The 24,332-nt window shown below is 38.5% G+C and overlaps 2 protein-coding genes across 12 annotated transcripts in view; one reads left to right on the top strand and one right to left on the bottom strand.

Annotated features, from left to right (window-relative positions):
- The window catches only part of SCYL3 (SCY1 like pseudokinase 3), a 38,566-nt gene extending 31,139 nt beyond the window's left edge, over positions 1 to 7,427 (top strand). For all 5 annotated transcript variants that reach the window (XM_039324003.1, XM_039324002.1, XM_039324000.1 and 2 more), the window contains 4 exons: positions 1,178 to 1,349; positions 2,504 to 2,662; positions 3,013 to 3,707; positions 7,062 to 7,427. In XM_039324003.1, coding sequence (XP_039179937.1) covers positions 1,178 to 1,349; positions 2,504 to 2,662; positions 3,013 to 3,707; positions 7,062 to 7,127 — 1,092 coding nt within the window. In that variant the 3' untranslated portion in view covers positions 7,128 to 7,427. The remainder of the gene's footprint in view (positions 1 to 1,177; positions 1,350 to 2,503; positions 2,663 to 3,012; positions 3,708 to 7,061) is intronic.
- The window catches only part of CUNH1orf112 (chromosome unknown C1orf112 homolog), a 132,903-nt gene that overhangs the window by 51,105 nt on the left and 57,466 nt on the right, over positions 1 to 24,332 (bottom strand). For 5 of the 7 annotated variants that reach the window (XM_039323991.1, XM_039323989.1, XM_039323993.1 and 2 more), the window contains 4 exons: positions 19,234 to 19,338; positions 16,767 to 16,847; positions 15,476 to 15,595; positions 13,971 to 14,120 (listed from right to left, as the gene is read on the bottom strand). In XM_039323991.1, coding sequence (XP_039179925.1) covers positions 13,971 to 14,120; positions 15,476 to 15,595; positions 16,767 to 16,847; positions 19,234 to 19,338 — 456 coding nt within the window. Of the gene's footprint in view, positions 1 to 4,139; positions 4,280 to 12,527; positions 12,590 to 13,970; positions 14,121 to 15,475; positions 15,596 to 16,766; positions 16,848 to 19,233; positions 19,339 to 24,332 lie in introns of those variants that run through there. The other 2 variants (XM_039323990.1, XM_039323992.1) reach the window with 2 other exon arrangements.

The raw sequence follows: 24,332 nt of genomic DNA on the forward strand, positions 1-24,332 counted from the left end.
AATAAATCTTAGTGAATTGATCATAAAATAATACTTAAGTTAGGATGAATATTTAATCTGTTTTTTCTGTCTGTTTGCAAAAAAGAAACTCCAAACTTACATGGCTGATTTAGGTATGATTGACTTTTGTGCTGGGCTGCAGGCACAAGTCACCTTATGCATTACTTTGTAGTACATTCTAATTCAGTGGCTCTTACATAGACAGTGAGTAAAGGAAATTTTGCCATGGAAACTTTCAAGGGATTAGGCATGCTGAGCATTCTCATTCCAGCAGACAGCCTTCACGGACAAAGGAGACTCTACATTGCATCCTTTACACATGGAGGAGGACAAGACAAGGGTACTATTCACCTCTTAAGGGAAACAGTTGTTTCTCCCCTCTCCATTTCAGACACTTGTTCTTATTATTTATAGTGACTGCCAATTCATTTGATTACCATGTTCTAAGTTAAACAGTTCATCATTTGGACCATAGCAGGTCAAGTGACAAAATGTATATTGCAACCTCACAACTCAACTCTATAACTGAAGTACTTACGTGTAACAAGTATGCTAGTATATGAGTAGGAAAGGATGGAGTTTGTGTCATATCACGATGCATGTTTTGTCATGTTATTGTGACTAGCTATGGATGCCTGTGCTAGATAATGTAAGGTAATGTAATTTCAAGACGTAATTATGTGGGGGGGGAGGGGATTTTCTTTCTAATAAATAGAATGATTAAGGATTGTTGGTTTCTGCAGTGAGATTATTTACAAAGATAAAGTCAACCAGTCTTTTTCATTTCTCTTCAGGAATATGATTCTGAAGTTCTAGCCATCCTTTCATCTGGACTGATTTTCCCTTTTATCCACCTTTTCTTGTTTACATAGTTACACCCACTTAGTATTATCTGTGCTGGGCGGTCAGAAGTGGGAACAAGTATTTGGCATTTCAAAATTCTTTTGTATAAATATTCAATTCTAAATCTACACAAAGCAGATAAATCTGGATGAAACCAGCTTGAAAATATTGTTGTGGTAGTAAATGCTCCCAAAAACTATCTTTTGGGATATCTGCCTCCCCCCAAGTACTACAGCTATTAAGAAAGGGATTTTTCAGACCTACATTGTTTTTTTTTTTTTAACTGAAGGTGGGTAGGAAGCCAACTCCATTTGACAGAATATCTTTATTCTAGGTTTTACTTGGCTTGCGAGATACTAGTGATTCTCTAGTGGCTGTGACACTGCAAAGCTTAGGAGTGCTAGTCTCATACCTTGGACCAGATGTGGTTGTGGGGGGTGACCGAACAAAGATCTTCAAGCGTTCAGCCCCAAGTTTCACTAAAATTATGGATCTTTCCTCTGAAGGTAAATAAATATAGCCAATTTTAGCTCTATTACAAACAAAACAAGCTCTGTTGATGAAGCTAGAATAGACAATGTAATTGGAGCAACATACTTAATCACAAATCTGCTATACTTTAAAAAGGAAAGCATCAGGGACAAAGTTACATGCTTAGGTTTCATTTGGGAATAGTTACTGAACCATTAAATTGCAGTAATTTTCTCCCTGATATGGAAGACTGTTTATATAATAAGTTCTAAACAAAGCTAAAATGTAATGATGTTATGTAACTTGGAATAATTGTGTAGCTAGTAGATAGGAATCATTAATCGATACAGCAAATTATTTTTCATAAAGATGCAGTACTGTTTTATCTTATTCTGGGTGTTTGGTGAACATGCTGGATCATCAAAGAATTGGCATTACAATCTTCTGATCTCAGACGTGCTTCTGGGTTTCACTGAATTGGTTTGTAATGGGAAATGTGTGGGTAAACAGCTTCTGGACAGAGAAAATGATTTTTGAATTAAAGACTTCCCAAGATAGAATTGTCTGTGCAACTCAATTTACATAGCTCCTTACTATTTTTCCTCTTGCTCACAGTGAAATTTCAGAAGATATAAAGTAACATAAGAGACTCATCATCATAATAAAGTGTCAGATCACATGTCCCCAAAACTCTAAAAATATTAACATCTTAACATATTTCATTCATCATTACACATTAGATCTGTTCAGGCAGGTTGAACTCATGCAAGAGAAAGAATTTATGTTTTTAAATCTGTCTACTGTACCAGTAGACTTGTGGAATTAAGTCTCATTTGGGGGAAGAGCAATGTCAGAAGTAGGGCTTAAGGCTCATTTCTTTTATCAGTTTACTGTGTAGGGCGATGAGGAGAAAGCATCCTGCTGCTGGGGGATGAGGATTCCTGTTCAGATGGGTTGTCTTAGAAGACCAAATTGGACATACAGATCAGATTCCCCAGCTCCGATTTATTGCTTTTCTTGCAATTTTTATAACTGTTTATCCATCTTATAAGAGCAAATAATTCATGCTTTTATTAATGAAACTAAATAAACAGTATTCTGAAAAGTATTAAATATGTTTTAAATGTTTTGATATTAGAGTTGCTGCTTTTTTCTATATATCCTTATATATGTCTTAATATCTTAACAGATTCTTCTGATGATGTAATGAGCTGTGAGGGTAAACTAATCTATCTGCCACTACAGCATAATTCAAGTATGTTTCTCAAGTGCCACAGTTCTGGAAGTTTGCCCTTCAGCAACAAGAACAATGTACCAGGGGAAGGTTCTCACATTGCTCTAAGAAAAGGTAGCCTTGGTCCTGCTTATTTTTGCCTTTCTAAAAATTGTTATATCTGCCAGTGCAAGACAAAATCCAGATCTATACTTTTGGCTAAGATATTGGGAAATCTATGATAAAATCTGTTTCTTTTGAATGTAAATAAGTGAAATGTTATAGTAATTGAGAGAATTCTAGGCTAGGCAGCTATTATTCAGCTTTAGAAAATATTTTCTTGCCTTGCATTACAGTTAAGTCAGTAAATGGAAGTAATATGCTTGTACTGTATGTTTAAGTACAAAAGTGTGTGTGTGTGTATGTGTGTGTGACTTCATTTAGTTTCACTAAATCACTGATCAAAGCTTGTGTATATTCCCTAGGGAAGCAAGACTCTTTGAACTTATATAATATTCCTAGTAGAATAAGTACAATAAATAATGGCAAACACTGCCACCATGTGACTGAGAAGAAGACAGAAGAATGGCCAGACTGGAATGAATGTGAAGAGCTCAAGTCAGAAAAAAATAGAATTGCTGAATCCAAACTGAAAGACTTTTGTGTTAACAGCCATCCATGTCTTGCCAATCATGATGGAGAAGAGAAATCTTGGATGAAGAAAGCTCCTAGCCCTCCCTTTAAGCTCTCTTTAGGAAACAGTCACTATGATAGAGGGATAAATGACATCACAGAGCTGCATCTGCCTCCAAATACATTTGAGCCCAAAAAAGAACTTAGAACTCTCCGAAATGATTCTTTGCCAGGATCCATCAGCAACAGAGACCAGAATCAAAAGTTTTATTTGACAAAAACATCATTTCCAGAGAAACCTAAGTTGAAAAGTGGTTTAGGAGAAGAGTTTGTAATTCAGGTGAAGAGGAAAGAATTGCATGACACAGAGCTGGACTGGTTTGCAGACATGGTCCCAGATATCAAATCTTCATCATCGCTCTTAGTTCTACCAGAACTAGAGACCCATTCATTTAATCAGAATAACTCAGACACAGTTTTGAGCTCTATGAGCGATGCACAAGAAATGCAGTTTTCTTCTAAATTTGCAGCCACAGAAATTACAGAGGTAAGAATCTGAGGAACTAGTACAGTACTTTATAAAACTGCTGTGTATTAGTCAGCTACTAAAGTTATATCAGGTTGACTACATGAGAGATATGGCAAATATTCTGTCAGCTACATTCTTAGATGTGCTCACACAAGAGTGACTCAACTGAACTGTTAAGACAGTTCACCATCTGATTGAATTGAAACTTGGAATAACTTGGTTGATTTCATTTTCAGATAAGACCTATTTCTGAAGGGGCTTGGTGGACGAATAGGGAAGGACTGGTATACTTTTCCCTTCTTCCCATCTTCTGTGTGGCTTTAGTACCAGGCCACTCACCCTTCTCTCTCAGGCACTTTCCTTGCCTTAGCCACATATTTTATTTTTTTATACATATTTTATTGGTTTTAACTATAACAACCTCCAGTGCCTAGTGTACAGCATGTTGTCTTGGTTTATGTTTTAATAAAAGAAAAAAAGACAATAATAATCAATTAACAATCAATGACGAAGTTTGATAATTCCATAATTAGTATATTAATAATATATTTCTTTGATCTTCCCTTCTCTCGTTTATATTCTCCTTCAACCTAAAACAAAATGTAATTCTTAATATTTTCAATATATAAATGGTTAAATATAAACACATTTTTTATATTTGTACAAATAATAATAATCTCTATGTATAGCAATTTTTTAGCTTAGATTATTTTTATAACCATCATCTCATTAATTCACCATGCATCCTATTTTCGTCATTTTTGTTTAAGTTAAATTTCCCTTATATTCAATCCAATTCTCATCAGTCATAATTTCATGTTAGTCATCTAAATGTCCAAATTTTCCCTATCGTGCATTATAGAAATCCTGTACTTATTATCTATCTTATAGTATCTAGGTATAACATCCTTTTAAATCAGTTTATATTTCACTTATATTAATGAAAGTTACATCAACCCACTATTTTTACATTTCATATATTGTAGAACATACTATGTTACTTAAATCTCTTGTTATAGGGCCCCTTTATGTTCAAGGTTGTCTATTCTTTTAACCATATTCAAACAAGTGTTTGTTCATGTATTAGTCCATCTGGTAGGGCGAGTCAAATCCCTTGCATCTGTCTCTGGTCTTCTTCTTTTGCCGATTAATATTCCAAGTTGATATAATCTGTTTACCCAGCAGTTCCTATATTTTTGCAAATGTGGTTGGGAATGCAAAAGATGGAAGTAAGTAAGATGTATACTTTCTGTTTCCCAAACTCTTGATAGTTTTCTTAAAAATTCTATAGTCCATTCCGTTTTTATTGTTGTATCAGAATCTTGTAGATTTTTTCCTGTTTGTATTAGATTGTAATTCTTTTCATTTGTTGTTTCATCAATGTGATCATATTCTTCTAATTTGTGGTCTGTTATCTGATTTGTTTGTTCATTTGTCATTATGTCCTGGATGTTTTTAAATTGTAGATTTAAATTAGAAATATGCTTATTTAAATCATCAGAATTGTTTCGAATTTACTTGTGGTTTGAATCTGTTGTCATTTATGTTTGTCCTAACTTTGCATTTATTTCCTCCTGGAAAGTATTTGTCTTGCCTTGAAATATTGCTTCTGGAAGTCTTTGATTTTCCAGGCTAAATCCTTCAGGAGAAAATATTGAATATGGCGTCCTGTCATTTTTAGATATGTATGCGATATCCATGTTGTCTCCCCCCTTCAAATAATCTTTCATCAATGTTTTAGTTCAAGGATCAGTTATCAGTCAATTCAAAATTACAGTTAAGTATGTTAAGCCACTTTAAATCCTTCCTGTAGATTCTCCTTTGAAAGATTAGCCAAGAGCCAAGGTTTTTCTCTTCCATAAACAGTTCTTAAATTTAAACAACAGTCCAGGTGTTTTTTTTTTCCTTTTAGACACTTTTTAATCCTATAGCTGACTTAGCTCTTCCTTTGTTCCCAGCTGTCTTCAAGGTTATTTGCAATGCAAAGGAACAGATTATTCTTTATCTCTGAGCATTCTCCCAGTTTCTGAGTCCTTATTGTTAGTGTTCTATGCTCTGATTCTCCACTAGGTGCAGTTATTTCTTTTTTCAGTTTTTTTTAATCAAAAAGTTATTTTTTGTTATGTATTTTTTATAATTCTATCAAAACACTTTAGAGTATAATCTTGACAGTTCTTTAATTCCTAAATTTATTCAGATTGTAGTATTTTAAATTTAATTTTAGTATATCTCTTTCCTCCTTAATATTAATTCACTCCTTCCATCTATAAGGGAATGGGGATATAGTCCCCTCCCTTCCCTTCTGGAAGTTTTCTTGCTTTGGGGATCTTTCTCAAGGATTCAGTTAGTAGATAGAAGAAAGAAGATCAATACTCTCACCAATTCCAAGCACACTGTTCACCAATGTTCTGGTTTGTGCTCTTGGACTTCGGCTGCAAGTAGCTTGGGCTAGACATTGATCTCACGCTAGCCTTTCTCCTGTCGGGTCAGAGGACTTCCCATGGATCAAACGAAAGCGACCGCTGTCACTTCGTGATCAACGGAGCACCCTTCCTTCACGGTCACCTCTTCAGGGCGACTTCAGACACATTTAGGGTCTCCCTGGCAGGACGAAACCAGCTGTGGGGAACAGAGCTTTGCTGTCTCATGACTATGTGCTACGGGTGTAAAAACGGAAGTCCCCACATATTTTAATTCAAATGCACCACATCTAATAGCCCAACTTCCCAGTACTGTACTGTACCTTCCTTTTCCTTATATTCCTTTAACTGCTACTCCCAATCACCAGCTATTTTCCATTTTCTTTACTACCCACTACACTCAAACATTTGTGTTCTACATCTGTACGTTGTCAGGAGGCACATCATTAGAACTTGCTGTTTTGTAGAACTTTAATCCTTGGGTTCTGTTTTTATTAGTTGCACTGGCAAAGAGTATCACATGTCTTTTTTGAACAGATGATTACTTAAAGAAAACATGTATTAGCTACAGTTTCATAATGGAGAAAAGATACAAACCTATAATAGTGTTAGAGAAAAGGCATGATATTGTTATATCATGTAGTAATTATGTGAACTGACTAACTTCAATAGAATGGGGTCTGTGTCTGAGTTGGATGTGGCATCCATATTTCACTTCATAATATAGGAAGGCCACACAGGTTCTTAGTAGTGTTGTAAGAAGAGATTGTTTTGATCAGATTGAGTTAGGTTCAGGAAAATCAGGTCCTCCAAGATGGTTGTGACTGATATATTTATTGCTATTTCTGGGAAATAAAAATGACACCCTGTGAAAAAATGCACTTTCTCAAAGAGTGGTGCACAGAGTTCAATAATGTCACTGGCTGTCTTCATGATTTGATCATTATTTCAGGTGGATGGTGCTGGCTGGGAAGAAGAAGAAGATGACCTAAATTGGGAAGAAGATACTAACTGGTGATGATGATGATCTTCTAGTGGTTACAGTTCAGTAGCTTCTTTCAAAGTACCCTGGACATTCTTATTCTTCTCCTCATTCTGCACTTTCACAAGCAATGAAAACTTGGTATTTGCATATCAGTACAAGTGCTTGCCTTTCTGAGTTAAACTTTTAGGCCAAAACTACAGCAGGAATTTCCTGGCCCTGGTTGCTAACAATGAATTATTGGACAAAAGGGGATGTTACAGATATGTGGCTTTATATTTCAACAACTATTTTATTTGTGAAGAATTCTAGAAAAAATAAATGGATAAATCACTAGCTTTTTGTGCAACTTATTTTTATGAGTAAACTGGCTTCAAAACATTTCTGTAGATCCTACAAGAGAAACTTGCAATTGTTTTTACAAATGTAATTGTAGAATAACTGAGATTAAATTAGGGCAGGAGAGAAAAATCACAGGATAGCAGCAAATCTTAGTTCTTACACTAGACAGTTTATTTCCCAGATAAAATGTCCTGAAGGAGATTGTTGAGTATATGTCAGAATCCAATTATATTTCATCTCTAGTTATCAACTATGGAAAACCCCATTTCTGCCCTCTCTGGATTCTGTCATACGATGAAGGGGAAGGGGGGTGAACAAAGGGGTTTTATGGCCCTCACTTCCTTCAGTATAACTTCAAAGGACTTGAATGTGGATATCACCAAAAGGACTAAGCATAAGAATGGGGGCCATCGGCTTTGATCTGTTCCTCTCTGAAGTCTCCCTTCCACCGGCAGTGAGCAAAAGGGGGTGGAAATGTAGAGCCTGGGATTGTCGCTAGGAAGATGATGGGGGGGTGGGGCTACTGGGGACCCTTTAAAATCTTGAACTGCAGGGCTTGGGCCCCAGATCCTGTCTAGAAGGCCTGCAACCATTTTCTCTTAATAAAGATGCCTGTTGGAAGAAGTATTCCAAGAGTTCTGTCTTCTTAAGATGCAAAGTGGGGTGGATCCTTACATTAGACAAGATCTGCAAAAGTAGTCCACCTGGAAGAGAGAACCTTGCCGGGGGACTTTGCAAAAAACTACCATGTCAGACGGCGAAGCAAGAAAGGGAGAAAACTCCCCAGAAAGGGAGCTGTTGCCCCAACTGAAACCCTGCCAGATGTCAGGATCTGAGAGGTCAGATTCCTCAGGAGAAGAGGTGATGGAGACACAGGACCACAAATCTCGGTGGTCAATGGATGTCGGAAAAAAAGGCGAATGGGAAAAGAAATCAAGAAAGGTGACCCTGAGACGGGGGTCAACCAACCAGAATGGAAGCAGAAAATGGAGAAATCCCTGCACGCAAGTGAAGAGGGAGAAAACTGGGCACCGTACTTGGACTGGATCCTAGAGAAAGCTATCGACTTGATGAAGAGAACTCTCAGCTCCCTAGGAGAAGAGACTTCTGAGCCCTACGGCCGCCCAGCTCCTGGAGCCGCAAATGGAGAGACACTGAGGGGGAAGTGGGACCTGCAGCCCTGGGGACATCTACTGATCCAGTAGTCCTCACTCCCTGCCGATCCACAGATGGCGATCTGGATGGAAGACACTACCACCAAAGGCACCGGTCCATTGAAAGACTCCCACCGCTGGACGTGAAATTCAAGGGGGAGCCAACACGCTTGGGGTTTTTCCTAACCCAAGTCCTCAGCTACATGGAGGAATACGAGCGGGACATCCCCAGCAACAAAGCCCGTATCCGGATCATGCAATCTGCCCTGGACGGGCCAGCCACAGATTGGATGGTGAACTTGCACGACTCCAATGCCCCAGAGCTCAACGACTTCAACCGTTTCATGTCCTCTCTGAGAAGGCGATTTGAGGACCCCCTGGCTGATCACAAAGCCCGCGAAAGGATCAAAACGACGAGGCAAGGTAAACGCCCGGTGGCCAAATATACGCAAGAATTCCGGGGCATTGCCAGCAAACTGAACTGTCCAGAAGACATCCTCCTTAGCCATTTCAAAGACGGACTAAATTATGACCTCTATGACGCTTGCCTGCCCCGAGGGGACCCACACCAACTTGAGGAATGGTACGTCTTGCAGAGGAAGCAGAGATTGACATATTGAAGAGGCACCACCGAGGAAAACAATGGAGCCGCCCCCCCATCTGAGTTGACACACGAACTAGTGAAACCATTGGCCACAGTCAAGAAACAAATGGGGTGTTTCAAATGCAGAAGAGAAGGGCATTGAGCTGTAGAATGCTGCTCAAAAGCCCCCCAGCACAACCCAGACAGATCCCCGATCAGCAACTCCGGAAAGTCTCCAGCTAAGCCAAAAGAAACTGCCATGAGAATGATGGAGGGGGTGGAATCCCCCACCTCCACTCATCAGGGGGAAAGAACTCCAGCCTACACCGCAGGGCCGGTGGACACCTCAGATGACAGCTCGGAGGGCGAACTCCTGGTAAGTGGATGTATCGCACCCATCCTCAAGACAGTGACTATATTAATTCCCCTCATGCCCGAAGCCGTCAAGGTGAAAGCCTTAATAGACTCTGGCTGCAGCCGCTGCCTCATTAGCCCGATGCTAGTGGGGAATCTGGGCATTCTGTCGCGGAGACTCGAACAACCAATCTCATTTGGCCAGTTAGATGAGTCCATAACGGGGATGCCAGCTACCCTAGCAACTTTACCAATACACCTCTCCCTGGGCAAACATGAGGAAGACATAACATTTGTGGTGACCCCAGGCATGGATTGCCCAATGATTCTAGGGATGGAATGGTTAAAAAAATGGAACCCCTGGGTGAATTGGAGGACAGCAGAAATCAAATTCCCGAAGGGGGACCCCATGGACTTAAAATTCCAAAGGGGGCTACCAGAATCAAGAGCAGAAAAAGCATCCATGGGAGAGGAAAAGGGACTACCAGAAATACCAGAGGAATACAGAGACCTTGCTGAAGTTTTCAGTGAGGAGAGGGCGGATGAGGTCTCCCCCCCACTGACCCACGGACTGTGCCATTGAATTCAAGCCTGAGACAAAACTCCTGAAGCCCAGATTATACTCCATGAGCCCAAAGGAGAAGGAAGAAATGGAGAGATTCATAAAGAAAAACCTAGAGAGGGGTTTCATTGAGTCAGCCAAGCCTAAATGGCTGCCCCGGTCCTCTTTAGAGAGAAGAAGGACGGCTCTTTACGCTTATACGTGGATTATAGGGCCCTGAATACAATCAGTGAAAGCAACCTATACCCCCTGCCCCTCATGAAGGACATGTTGTCACACCTCTCGAAAGGGAAATTTTTTTCTAAAATAGACCTAAGGGAAGCTTACTATCGCATGAGAATTAAGGAAGGGGACGAATGGAAGACCGCATTTAACTGCCCCATGGGGTGCTATCAATTCAAAGTCTTGCCGTTTGGATTACAAGGGGCCCCGCAGTATTTATGCAATTAATCAATAATGTTCTAAGGGAGCACCTGTTTAAGGGGGTCCTGGTTTACTTGGACGACATTCTTATCTTCACTGAAACAAAAGAGGAACATGTCAACCTTGTCAGAGCGGTTTTAAAGAAACTGCGAGCCACCCACCTACATGCCAAACTCTCGAAATGCGAATTCCACCAGGAAAGGATAGACTACCTAGGTTATCGCATATCCCCACGGGGCATTGAAATGGACCCTGAGAAGGTCAGAGCAGTACTAGATTGGGTACCACCCCGCACAAGAAAGCAACTGCAAAGTTTCCTGGGCTTTGCAAACTTTTACCGCCAATTCATCCCCTCATTTGCCCAGATAGCCCTGTCCCTCACTAACTTACTAAAAACGAAGGGAGCATCCTCAGTAAAACCTAGCCAGCCACTAACATGGATAATGGAATGCCAAGCAGCGTTTGAGAGATTAAAGAGACTTTTTTCTGCCGAACCAGTACTGAGGCACCCAGACATGGATAAGCCCTTTGTAATTCAGGCGGATGCAAGTGATGTGGCAGTGGGGGCTGTTCTATTACAAGAAAACGATGAAGGGGTATTGCAACCCTGTGCATATACATCCAAGAAACTCACGGAAACATAACAGCGCTGCCCCGTATGGGAGAAAGAGGCATATGGGATACGTTGGTCATTACTCACGTGGCGCCAGTTCCTGGAAGGCAACAAAATCCCTTTCCAGGTATGGACTGATCACACCCAGGAAGCTCAACCCCAAGCAAGCCCGCTGGTCCCAGCATTTTCACCAATTCAAGCATTTGCCGGGGGGGAAGAACTTCCTGGCAAATGCACGCATGCCCCAATATAACAGCACGCAAATCACAGACTCTAAACCGATGATGGCAGAATCACAACTGGCAGCACCAGTAACCACCAGAGCCCAAGCTAAAATAAAACCACAACTGAGCAGCCAAACTGGAATTGAATTCCGGAAAAGTTTGGAAACAGATGAATGGTTCCAGAAAAACAAAAATGTGTGCACAATGAGAGACGAGCTGCCTTGCGTGGGGGATAAGTTATATATACCAACAACCCAAAGAGTCACATTCATGCAGCTTTGCCATGACACAAAGTCAGCAGGGCATCTTGGATTTGTAAAAACATTACACTTAATTAAACAGCAATTTTGGTGGCCATCCATAAAAAAGGACATAGAAAGCTACGTGGCCAGCTGCCCAAAATGTGCAACTGCAAAGAAGTTGCAAGGGAAATCGCCAGGACTATTACAAACAGTGGCTAGTCCCTCAGCCCCCTGGAGGGAAATAGCCATGGATTTTATAGTGGAATTACCAGAAAGCAATGGGAATACTGTTGTCTGGACGGTCACGGACTTGTTTTCCAAACAGGTGCACTTTATCCCTTGCCAAAAGATTAACGAAACTCTTTGTCCAGCACATTTACAGATTGCACGGGGCACCCCAACGCATCATCTCTGATAGGGGAGTGCAATTTATGTCTGCATTTTGGAAGGAATTTTTATCCCTCTTAGGAACCACTCAGGGACTGACATCTAGCCATCACCCTCAGTCAAATGGTTAATCGGAAAAATTGAACTCAGTACTTGAGCAATATTTAAGATCTTTTCTTAGTTTCCAGCAATTCAATTGGGCGGACTTACTCCCTTTTGCAGAAGTTGCCTACAATAATGTAGTCCACTCCAGCACAGGTTACACTCCTTTTCAAGTTTGGAAACGGATGAATGGTTCCAGAAAAAAATGTGTGCACAATGAAAGACGGACTGCCTTGGGTGGGGGAAAATTTATATATACCAACAACCCAAAGAGTCACATTCATGCAGCTTTGCTACAACACAAAATCAGCAGGGCATTTTGGATTTGTAAAAACTTTAAGATGTTTTATTAATTTTCAACAGTCCGATTGGACGGACTTACTCCCTTTTGCAGAAGTTGTCTACAATAATGCAGTCCACTCCAGCACAGGTTACACTCCTTTTCAAACAGCCACCGGTCAAAGTTTCACCCCATGCCAGAATTAACCCCAAAGGAACCGGCGATCCCATCACTGAAAGAATGGATGGAACAATTACAAAACACCTGGCCAATAGTTAGAAAAGCACTAGATGAAGCTAGGCAGGCATACAAAGCACAAGCCGATAAAAAAAGTGTTGAGCCTACACCATTTATTATAGGAGAAATGGTGTACTTATCTACAAAATACCTAAAATCCCTACAACCCTGCAAAAAACTTGGACCAAAATATATAGGGCCTTTTCCAATTAAAAGAATCATAAACCCAGTAACAGTAGAATTAGGATTACCGAAAACTCTCAGACAAATAAACCCATTTTTCATTGCAGCTTGCTGAAAGGAGAGCATCAGTCATCGTTACGGCCAAAAATTCCCACACCACCACCTCCAATCATGGTGGAGGGCGAACAACACTTTGAAATAAAGGAAATCCTAGACTCTAGGAGATATCATGGAGCGACTCAGTACCTAGTTGCATGGAAACACCTCCCTGCCTCACAAAACGAATAGGTCCATAAACATCATGTCAGAGCCCCAAGGCTATTAAAGAAGTTTCACACAGAGTATCCTAACAAGCCTAACTAACTTTTATACCTGTTTTGTTTTCTTTCAGGTGGATCTATCTTATTTTTAAGGGAGCAGGATGTCAGAATCCAATTATATTTCATCTCTAATCAACTATGGAAAACCCCATTTCTGCCCTCTCTGGATTCTGTCATACGATGAAGGGGAAGGGGGGTGAACAAAGGGGTTTTATGGCCCTCACTTCCTTCAGTACAACTTCAAAGGACTTGAATGTGGATATCACCAAAAGGACTAAGCATAAGAATGGGGGCCATCAGCTTTGATCTGTTCCTCTCTGAAGTCTCCCTTCCACCGGCAGTGAGCAAAAGGGGGTGGAAATGTAGAGCCTGGGATTGTCGCTGGGAAGGTGATGGGGGGGGGGGCTACTGGGGACCCTTTAAAATCTTGAACTGTAGGGCTTGGGCCCCAGATCCTGTGTAGAACACCTGCAACCATTTTCTCTTAATAAAGATGCCTGTTGGAAGAAATATTCCAAGAGTTCTGTCTTCTTAAGATGCAAAGTGGGGTGTGTCCTTACATTATACTTGTAATTTTTATGTTTTGGTAGTAAAGTCAGTATAAAAAAACTAAAGAAATAACATAAATTAACACATGTGCAACTTTTTAAATCATTGTTTTCGCGCAATTGCAGTATTTTTCAACCAAAAAGGCATAACAAATTGTAAACATAACATTAACCTGCAGCTTTCTAGATCCAGAATTACTACTAGTTCTGCCTGTTTCATGTTCAAGTCCTAATGTGGAACTTCAGTTTACAGCACTAAAATCATCCGGAAAGAATAAGCTGGTCAGACCAATGTATGCTGTTCTGTTAATCTCTGCAATGTCACCTGTAATGCTTCCAGTTTCTTTGCAAGCCAAGTAGGGGGAGGGCCTCTCTGTAACAACTGCTTCAGGGTCTCCAATGCCCTTTCCATGGTGTCAACTGCTGATTTGTACTGCATCTCAGTGGGTGAGTAACAGGTTCTCTTGGGGGATGGCTACAATTAAAAAAAACAACCAGAAGAGCAGTTCTGTAACACAAGGGATTTTAAGCAGGGAAACCTAATGAACCCAGCCATGCAATAAAATCCAGCAATTTTCCATGATGCTCTTTGATTTTCAAGCTCTATGTTCCTTATGTCTCTTATTGGAAGGTTCAAAGTGGCTCTGTTTTAAATATATAGGTATTTTATGTCTGAAATTAATCCTCCTTGCCAACAAAAAAGAATAGATTGTAATGTTGAGGGAAGCTTTTTCACACAGAGATAAGTAGTATCTTTTCAGTTACAGTCTTGTAAAGCTGTTTTGATATTACTGGCTATTTATGCAGCAGTTTGGAACCAAGAACTAGTAAAACCATGTAATAGGTCTATAGAAGCAGTTATAATCCAATTGTCACAAACTCAGTTTTGGGGATAAGATTGTTGTGTAAATATAATAAATTTTATATTTATAAAACAATATATTTTTCAGACTTATCTTCCCTACTTAAAGTAACTCCTCTAAATACAAGCCTTAAAGCAGTATTATGAAAATTCTGTTGTCATTTCTACAGATAGTCCTCAACTTACAACAATTCGTTTGGTGACTGTTTCAAGTTATAACAACATTGGGAAAATGACTTGTAACCATTTTTCATACTTATGACAGTTGCAGCATCCCCATGGTCATGTGACCAAAATTCAGATATTTGGCAACTGACTCATATTTATGACAGCTGCAGTGTCCCAGGATCATGTGATCACCTTTTGCAATTTTCTGATAAGCAAAGTCAATGGAGAAGCGAGATTCATTTAACAACTGACTTACTAATTTAACAAATTGCAGTGATTCACTTAACAACTGTGGCAAGGAAGGTTATAAAAGAGACAAAATTCATTAACTATCTTGCTTAGCAACATAAATTTTGGGCTCAATTGCCATAAATCAAGGACTTACATGCATTACAGAGAATATTAAGAAGAAGTGAACAGACTTCCACCTCTAAAATGATCTGAAGTAACGCAGTTTTGGAAGATCTGCTAGAATGTAATACATTCCTAATACAGTATAAGGTACATCACCATCACCTAATACAGTATAAGATACATCACCATTTGAATAAGAACAATTTTCATCTTGCTAGCAATCACTTTAGTAAATGTGACTCCCTCTGTATATACACCTTAGATATGTAAATTTTAATTGGAGTTAATTCCCATGAATGAAAAAATTAAGATCATATAAATGATTGTTAATGTCACAGTATCTGAGAATCCTCAATTAACCCTAATTTTTCCAATATAAAAATAACACTGTGATACCCTTTGTCATTCTGAAGTGAGATTTTCTCATTGAAAATACTATAGTATACCTCTCCAATAAGAGCTCTTTGCCCATCAGCTCTGGCCTCCAGGAAGAAGTGCATAAAAAGAGCATTTTCTTTTTTCATTCGATCTGCTTTTACTTCTGGTGTCTCCTCAATATGATTGCTCTGTGAGAGAATAACAAAAATAATCCAGTATTATTAATTAATGGCTGTTAATAGTTCCTATCATAGAAATCATCTTAGTTTACTCCTAGAAATGGGGCAAGGAGGAATAAAATTATGCAGATAGTCAGGTGGAGAAGAATAAAAGATCTAACTTAAAACTCTGTTATTTTTTCCCAGTTGTCTTCAGTTAGAAAAGTACAGATAGTACAGATAAACCTCAGTTAGTGGCTGCCTCAGGCAGTGACCATTCAAACTTACAACATAGATGAAAAAGTAACTCTGTAATCGATGCTTCTAATCAACATCTCTGTCAGTTACATGTTCATCATTACAGCCAGTTAGTACGCATGACTCTTTACTCCCCACCCCCAGGAAGATTACTTAAATGATCTATTCCTGAGTTCTCTCTGCAGCGCTTCCCCAAAAGGTACTAATGGAAAGTTAAACAAGTTTATTTCTGTAACTTTAATTAACAGGCTGTTGCCTGTAACTGGCAGAACTTTAATCATTTTTCCACTTTCAGCTTTTGTTTGCCTTCCAAGCAGCTCAAGACCTAGAACTCTGAGTGCATTAGGCAAACAGCCAGGGCACTGCTTTTAATGTGTATTTTACTGTGTTTCTGCTTACTCACTTGTAATCTTTCCCTTTCCAATGAATGTAAATACAAATATTAATTCTATTCTTGATAATTATCCCAGCAGAATGAGCATTCCAGAAAGCAGAGGAGTAGGGAAAAAGGAAAGCCAAAATAAAATTGAAAGCACAATTGTGGTCACAAGATTTTCCACTTAGCAATCACATCACTTAACAAATGGGGTGCTGGTGCCAATTGTGGTTACTAAACAAGGATTATTTGCACAATATAAATATTTAAAATAAATGTGGATAGCTACATACGGCTGTAAAGAGAAACCTATGCTTTGGGTACTGAAATGTATACTATACAGAAAAACAAGTCAGAAATCTTGTGATCTCACTCAGCAGAATTCTGCAATGCATTGGGCCAGGTGACGTGTCTAGCCAAAGTTCTAGATTATGTTCCAAGGTCCTTAAAGATTCTTATCTGTTCTGCAAGATCAATGTCTTTTAAAATAATAAAGACAGCATGCATACTAATTAATGAAACATGACTTTAAAAGTAGGTTTGACACTTTTACATTTTCTTGTATACCTTGGACAGAAAGCCAACAACTTTGTTTTTGATTTCAACAGAGTTCAGACATTTCTGAAGTATTTGTTCATGGCTTGTTCCCTTGATACAAAAACAAAACAGGAAAATAAGGAAAGTTTAGATCAATAACTAGTCAGTTTATTAAGTGTAACAATTAAGCAGTATCTTGATATTAAGATATCAAGAATACCTACTAACTACTGAATGTATTCAGCACTAGAGAAACTTAGGTTGCAATAAGTTTAATACTGAAAGTATTGAAAGTACTCATGATTCTGCTCTGCTCATATTCCCTTATTTTTTTCACATTTACCTAATTATCTCATGTAAACAATAAACATTACAATCAAAATACACTTCAAAAGAAATAGAAACACTATAAAACTTCTCCACACACTTTTCTGTCCTCAACAACTCATATTTTAAGATTTCCATTTCTCCAAAAACATGACTTGTTACTAAGCAAATATGATCTGCTATAATGAAACTCAGTCATGAGTATGATAAACAACTCAAGAATGCTGACCTAGCTAAAGTTAAATCCTCCTAACAATTATATTGCTAATAATCAGCTTGCTGTTCCCATCCCTATATTCTGTCATGCAAAAAAGGCTTGCAAAAGAGGGAAGAATATTCTTGTTTTTTAAATAAAATTTGCAGGGTAAAGGCAAAAATCTAGCCTTCCTCTACAATTTCCTCACTTTCTCAAAACTTCTGGTTATGAAATATAATTCTGCCTTTTCCCAAAACTGTAGTACATGCAGAGATTTTGAATTTGTACTTTGGGCAAGGCAAATGTTTATGCTGCTTCTAATTTCTCCAAATTCCATTACATACCAGTCCTCTAAAGCAGGGCTTTTCAACCTTTTCACCGATTGTACCACTTTTAGAATATGGCAATATTCAAGTACCACCCATTGCCTAGCCAGGTGTCAAAAACTTGATGCCCCCCAAAAACCAGGAAAAAAGTGCTAAAGTACAGGTAGTCCTCACCCCCCTTTATATCCTCTCTTCTCTCCCCTTTATATCCTCTCTTCTCTCATCCCTTTATATCCTCTCCTCTCACCCTCTTTATATCCTCTTCTCTTACCCTCTTTAATGTCCTCTCTTCTCTCTTTTATATCCTCCCTTCTCTCACCCCTTTATATCCTCTTCTCACTCTTTAATGTCTTCTCTCATCCCTTTGTATCCTCTTCTCTCACCCACTTTAATATCCTCTTCTCTCACCCCTTTAATATCCTCTTCTCACCCTTTATATCCTCTTCCCTAACCCTTTATATTCTCTTCTCACCCCTTTATATCCTCTTCTCTCACTCCTTTATATCCTCTTCTCACCCTTTTATTTCTTTTCCCTTTTATATTATCTTCTCTCCCCTTTAATATCCTCTTCTCTCACCTTTATATCCTCTTCTCTCACCCTTTAATATTCTCTTCTCACCCTTTATATCCTCCCTTCTCACCCCTTTATATCCTCTTCTCTCACCCTCTTTAATGTCCTCTCTTCTCTTTTATATCCTCTTTTCTCACCATTTACATCCTCTCTTCCCTAACCCTTTATATTCTCTTCTCACCTTTATATCCTCTTCTCACCTTTATATCTTCTCACCCCCTTTAATATCCTCTCACCCCTTTATATTCTCTTCTTACCCTTTTATATCCTCTTCTCTCCTCCCTTTTATATTCTCTTCTCTCCCCTTTGTATCTTCTCTCCCTTTATATCCTCTCTTCTCTCCCCCTTTATATCCTCTCTTCTCTTACCCCTTTTAATATCCTCTTCTCTCACCCTTTTATATTCTCTTGTCTCACCCTTTTATATCCTCTTCTCTCACCCTTTTATATCCTCTTTTCTCTCTTCTCCTTATATCCTCTCTTCTCTCACCCCCTTTATATCCTCTTCTCTCCCCCTCAGCAGGACCCAGGCGACACGTTGCACAGTTCCAGCTGAATCTCTGCCTGAAGACTGGGTGAGGCTGCCTGCCACTCCCAATCAGCTGGAGCTGTGTGTGCTGATCCTGGGCTCTCCGCAGGGCCCAGGTAGGCAATGCCTCGCGCAGCTCCAGCTGAATTTCTGCCTGAGGACTGCGTGAGGCTGCCTGCCACCTCCAATCAGCTGGAGCTGCATGCGCCAATCCTGGGCTGTCAGCAGGACCCAGGCAATGTGTCGCGCAGCTCCAGCTAAATCTCCACTCGAAGACTGCATGAGGCTGCCTGCCACCCCCAAGGCTGCCGCCAATCAGCTGGAGCTGCACTTTGATCCTCGTGCAGTTCCTGCTGCCTTCCCCATAAGCCTGTGTGGCCCTGCTGCCAGGTGCCAACGTCCAACTAGTGGTACACATACCACCAGTTGAAAAGCCCTGCTCTAAAGGACAGGTTCTGCTTCACAAATGGATTTCATCCTGAGTTAGTTTCTTGCAACAATTTGAAACAACTTAACTTGGACTATCTAAAACTTGAAAATTGGACTTACCTCTGCAAATTGAGTGAATGACTCTATGGCATGCTGTTGTATTAGCCAGCTATTGTTAGCCAGTAAAGAACCAAACAAACAGGACAAGCTGGACAGAAATTGAACCTAACAAATGAATAATACAATTAGTTTGGTTTAAATCTCTATATTAAAGTAGTTATTACAGAGATTGACCTATATAATTCATCTCCAGTTGTAGAATTAAATCACGACAGCAATTGCTAGTAACAAATGGCATTTCACTCGCTCCAGAACAAACCAGCAAACTTGCAATACCATATTGCAGCTGTTAATATGTATTCATGTATACCAAACTATATTCATCAGGGGAGTAAAGAAATGGAAATATCTTACACATTAATGACTTTTAGTTTAAAATAAATTTAGAATCAAGCCCAGATGAAGTGATTTCACCAAATTTCTGCCCCTATGAAAAAAACCAATGTCTATATACCGTGTTTCCCCAAAAATAAGACCGGGTCTTTTTTTTTCCTTTTTTTTTTATTGAAAATTTTTATAAATTTTTACAAAAAAACAAAATAACAATACAAAAACGAAAAACAACATATACAAAAAAGCTAAACATGACATAACAAAACTCCCCTTCCCCGACCCCCCCAAAACATCCCCCCCTTAGCTTCCCAGAGCAGAATATAGGCTTAATTAAAAAAGAATTTAAAAAGTTATATATATATATATATATATATATATATAAGAAAATATAACACTGAGATATATGTATATATATATATAAAAATAAAAGTTATGAAAAAGCTATGTGATATTTTTTTATATCCAATTTAAATTGTATAAATTTTATCCATTTATCCCAAACAGCAAGAAATTTCTCTTGCGTTTGTTCCTTTAAAAAAGCCGAAATCTTTGCCATTTCCGCCAAATAAGACACTTTAAGGAACCATTCCTGCATTGTAGGCAAAGATTCCTTCTTCCAGTATTGTCCTACTAACAGCCTTGCGGCTGTAATCAAATTTAACATCAATATAACCTCCTTTGTATCACAATCAGTAACTATGCCTAGCAAAAATAATTGTGGAGTAAATTTTACCCTCCTTCTAAAAATTCTCTGAATATTCCACCATATCTTAATCCAGAAGGCTTTTATCTCTCTGCACGACCACCAAATGTGATAATAGGTAGCATCCAAACAACCACATCTCCAACATTTAGGCTGTAAGTCAGGGTACATGAAAGACATTTTTTGTGGATCAAGGTGCCATCTATAAAACATTTTATAAAAATTCTCCCTTAAATTCTGTGCTTGTGTAAATTTGACATTTCTCACCCAAATGGTTTCCCAGGTATCCAATGGAACTGGTTCACTAAAGTTCTGCGCCCATCTAATCATACAATCTTTAATTAATTCCGTTTCTGAGTCCAATTCAACTAGAACCCCATAAATTCTCTTAATATGAGTTTGTCTTTGATCCTTCACTTGCTTAATAAAATTTTCATCTTCTCTAAGAAAACCCACCTTACAATCCACCTTCCATCTGTCTACTAATTGCCTGTATTGAAACCAAGAATAAATAATATTTTCTTGTGCTAACTCTTCCCGTAATTTTAACTGCCAATTTTGTCCATCCCATCTGAGTAGCTGTCTGTAAGACACCATGTCCATTTTAACACCTCTTTTTATTCCTTCTATCGCATGCCAAGGTATAGCCCATAATGGTACTTTAAAATCACCTTTATAATATTTTCTCCAAATCCTAAGTAAGGAAATTCTTATAATGTGAGATTTGAAAGCCCAATCCACTTTTTTATTGAATATTAAATAGGCATGCCACCCAAAAAGTAAATCCCATCCCTCTAGATGGAGTATCTCAAGATTTGTCAAATTTACCCAGTCACTAATTAGTGTTAAAACCACCGCATCATAGTATAATTTCAAATTCGGTACCTTGAGTCCACCTCTCTCACGGAAGTCTTGTATGATTTTAAACTTAACCCTTGGCTTTTTCCCTGCCCAAATGAATTTATTGACGCCTTTCTGCCATTCACTTAAATTAATCTCATTCTTCAAAATCGGTAACATTTGGAACAAAAAAAGAAACTTGGGTAGAATATTCATTTTTATCACTGCAATTCTTCCCATGAGAGATAATTGCAACTTCTCCCAATTCTTCAAGTCCTTCTGTACACTAGCCCACAACCTTTCATAGTTATTTTTAAATAATTTTGCATTAGAAACAGATAACAACACCCAAGTATTTTATCTTATTAACAATTTCAAAACCCGTCAAGTTAACCAGAGTCTGCTTCTCCTGAATAGTCATATTTTTAGGTAAGATTTTAGTCTTATTAACATTGATCTTAAAACCCGAAACCAAACCATAATAATGGATCAACTGTAATAGCTTTACTGCAGAATGGGTAGGTTGCGACAAAGTAACCACCAAGTCGTCCGCAAAAGCTCTTAACTTGTATTCTTTTTTGTTAACTTCTATTCCTTTAATTTCCTGCGACTCTCGAATTTTGATCAACAGTATTTCCAGTGTTAGAACAAACAACAACGGTGATAATGGACATCCCTGCCTAGTACCTTTCTCTATTGTAAAAACCTCTGACAAACCTCCATTGACAATAAGTTGTGCCGTTTGTTTTTGATATATTACCGTAAGAGCTTGTAATATCTTTTCACCAAAGTTCATCTCTTCAATTACTCTTAACATAAAATGCCAATTCAGTTGATCAAAGGCTTTTTCAGCATCTAAAAATATCAGCCCTGCGGGGACTTGGTTGTTCTTGTCTAAATATTCTAATAAATTAATGATTTGTCTAACATTGTTTTTCATGTACCTACCAGTTATAAACCCAGATTGGTCTTTATGCACAAGATGATGCACAACCCTCATAAGCCTATTTGCTAGGATTTTAACAAATATCTTATAGTCAACATTTAAAAGAGATATAGGTCTATAATTCTTTGGTAAAGTAAGATCTTGATCCTCCTTTGGAATCAAAGATATGAAAGCACTACGCCATGAAGGAGGAATCTCTGAGCCCTGTAAGATATCATTAAAAAGATCACCTAATGGTTGGATCATCTCCTCCATTAAAGCTTTATAATAAACAGCTGTCAGCCCATCCGTACCCGGTGCTTTCCCTGATTTCAATTGTTTAATTGCTATCACAATTTCCTCTTTAGTAATTAAGCCATTAATTTCATGTTTCTGATCCTCTGTCAATTTGGGAAAACTAGCCTCACTTAAGTATTTGTTTATATCTAAGATTTGCACATTAGTAGATTTGTATAGTTTTTGATAATAGTCTAAAAAGGATTTCTTGATCAATTCCTTCTGAAAAACTAATTTACCCTTATAATTTATTTTATCTATTATTCTCTGTCTCTGTTTCTTTCTTAATTGATAGGCCAACCATCTCCCTGGTTTATTGGCATTACAAAATGTATTTTGTTTCATAAACAATAAGTTAGTTGCAGCTTGATCCGCCAGCAACATATTAAATTGTGTTTTTAACAACTTTATAGATTCTTTAATGCTTTCATCTGAAGGATTTAAAATCAAAGACTTTTCTTTTAATTTAATTTCATCTTCCAATTCTTTACGTTTCTGAGTCTGCTTTTGCTTATGAAAGTTATTCATTTTTATCAAGATCCCACGCATAAATGCTTTACCTGCATCCCATACCATTGACATTGGAGTCCCCTTATACATATTTAAAGCAAAATAATCCTTTAAACACTCCTTTAACTTTTGAACATTCTTTTCTTGTCTGAATAAGTTTTCATTCACCCTCCAGGATCTTCTCTCCTCTTTTTCTTGAATCAGCTCCATCCAAACTGGACTATGATCCGTCAACGATCTAAGAAAAATCTTTACATTCTTTACTCTATTGTATAAGTCCGTTGTAATCAAAAAGAAGTCAATTCTTGAAAAGGATTGGTGTCTATCTGAAAAAAAGGTAAAGTCTCTCTCCTCTTGATTACATTCCCGCCAGTAATCCCTTAATTCCCAATCCTCCTTCATGTCAAAAAAAGCTTTAGGTAATTTTGCCTGTTTAAAAAGAGGAGAAGAACCTTTCTTATCCCTTTGTATATCTAAGACACCATTCCAATCACCCATTAGTACCACGGATCTATAGTCCAGCAAAGTTATTTTTTGATGTAACAATCTATAAAATTGTTCCTGTTGCTGATTTGGTGCATATAGTCCCACTATAAGTATTTTCTTACCATATAAACCAAGTTCAATCATCACATATCTTCCTTGGGGATCTGATTCTACCAGACAAGCTGGTAAATTTTGCTTCACATAGATAACCACTCCCCCCTTTTTCCCAGGAGCAGAAGATACAAAATGAGATCCCAGACGGGCGTTAACTAAATACTTCTGATCTTTAAGTAAAATATGAGTTTCCTGTAAGCAAATAACATCATTGTTATGTTGCTTTAAATAGTAAAAAAATTTCCTTCTTTTCTGTGGGGAATTCAAACCGTTAACATTCCAGGTCAGGAACTTTGCCATCTCCCTTAGCCAGGAGCCTGGAGAAGACTCCCTGGCGATCTGCCATTGCTGCATGTGTTGCAGAACTCTTGGGTCTTGCTCCTCCCACCGGCAATGAAACACTTTTGGAAGAAGATTCTTTAGTCTCTCTCTTGCGTTGCTCCTTCTCCTTACGTCTATATGCTGCACGGGTCATCCTCTGCTCTTTAACCTCTGTTTGACGTTGCCATTCAGCTTGCAGCATCCCAGCAGAGACCAGACCTAATGCTTCAGATTGCTGTTCCAACTCTTTGCCACTCAAGGGTTTCTGAACAGATGAAGCTGAGCCTGCACCCAGGACCATATTGTAGAACTCTTTAGCTTTATCAACCGTATTCAGCCTGTAGCGCATCCCCGCATGGCTCAGAACAATACCCGTCGGGATCTCCCATCTAAATGGCATCAATCTGGCTTTAAGCTCATTAACTAGGAAAGCAAAATCTTTCCTGTTTCTTAAAATTTTTAATGGGATTTCCTTTAAAATGATGATATCTTGGGCAGCAATCTGGAATCTCTTATTATAAAAAGCTTGTATAATTTCGTTGCGCAGAGACTTCTTTGTAAAATAAATCA

This window comes from Crotalus tigris, unplaced genomic scaffold (genome assembly GCF_016545835.1).
Source record: "Crotalus tigris isolate CLP2741 ecotype Arizona unplaced genomic scaffold, ASM1654583v1 scf7180000024291.2576520, whole genome shotgun sequence".
Lineage (NCBI taxonomy): Eukaryota > Metazoa > Chordata > Lepidosauria > Squamata > Viperidae > Crotalus > Crotalus tigris.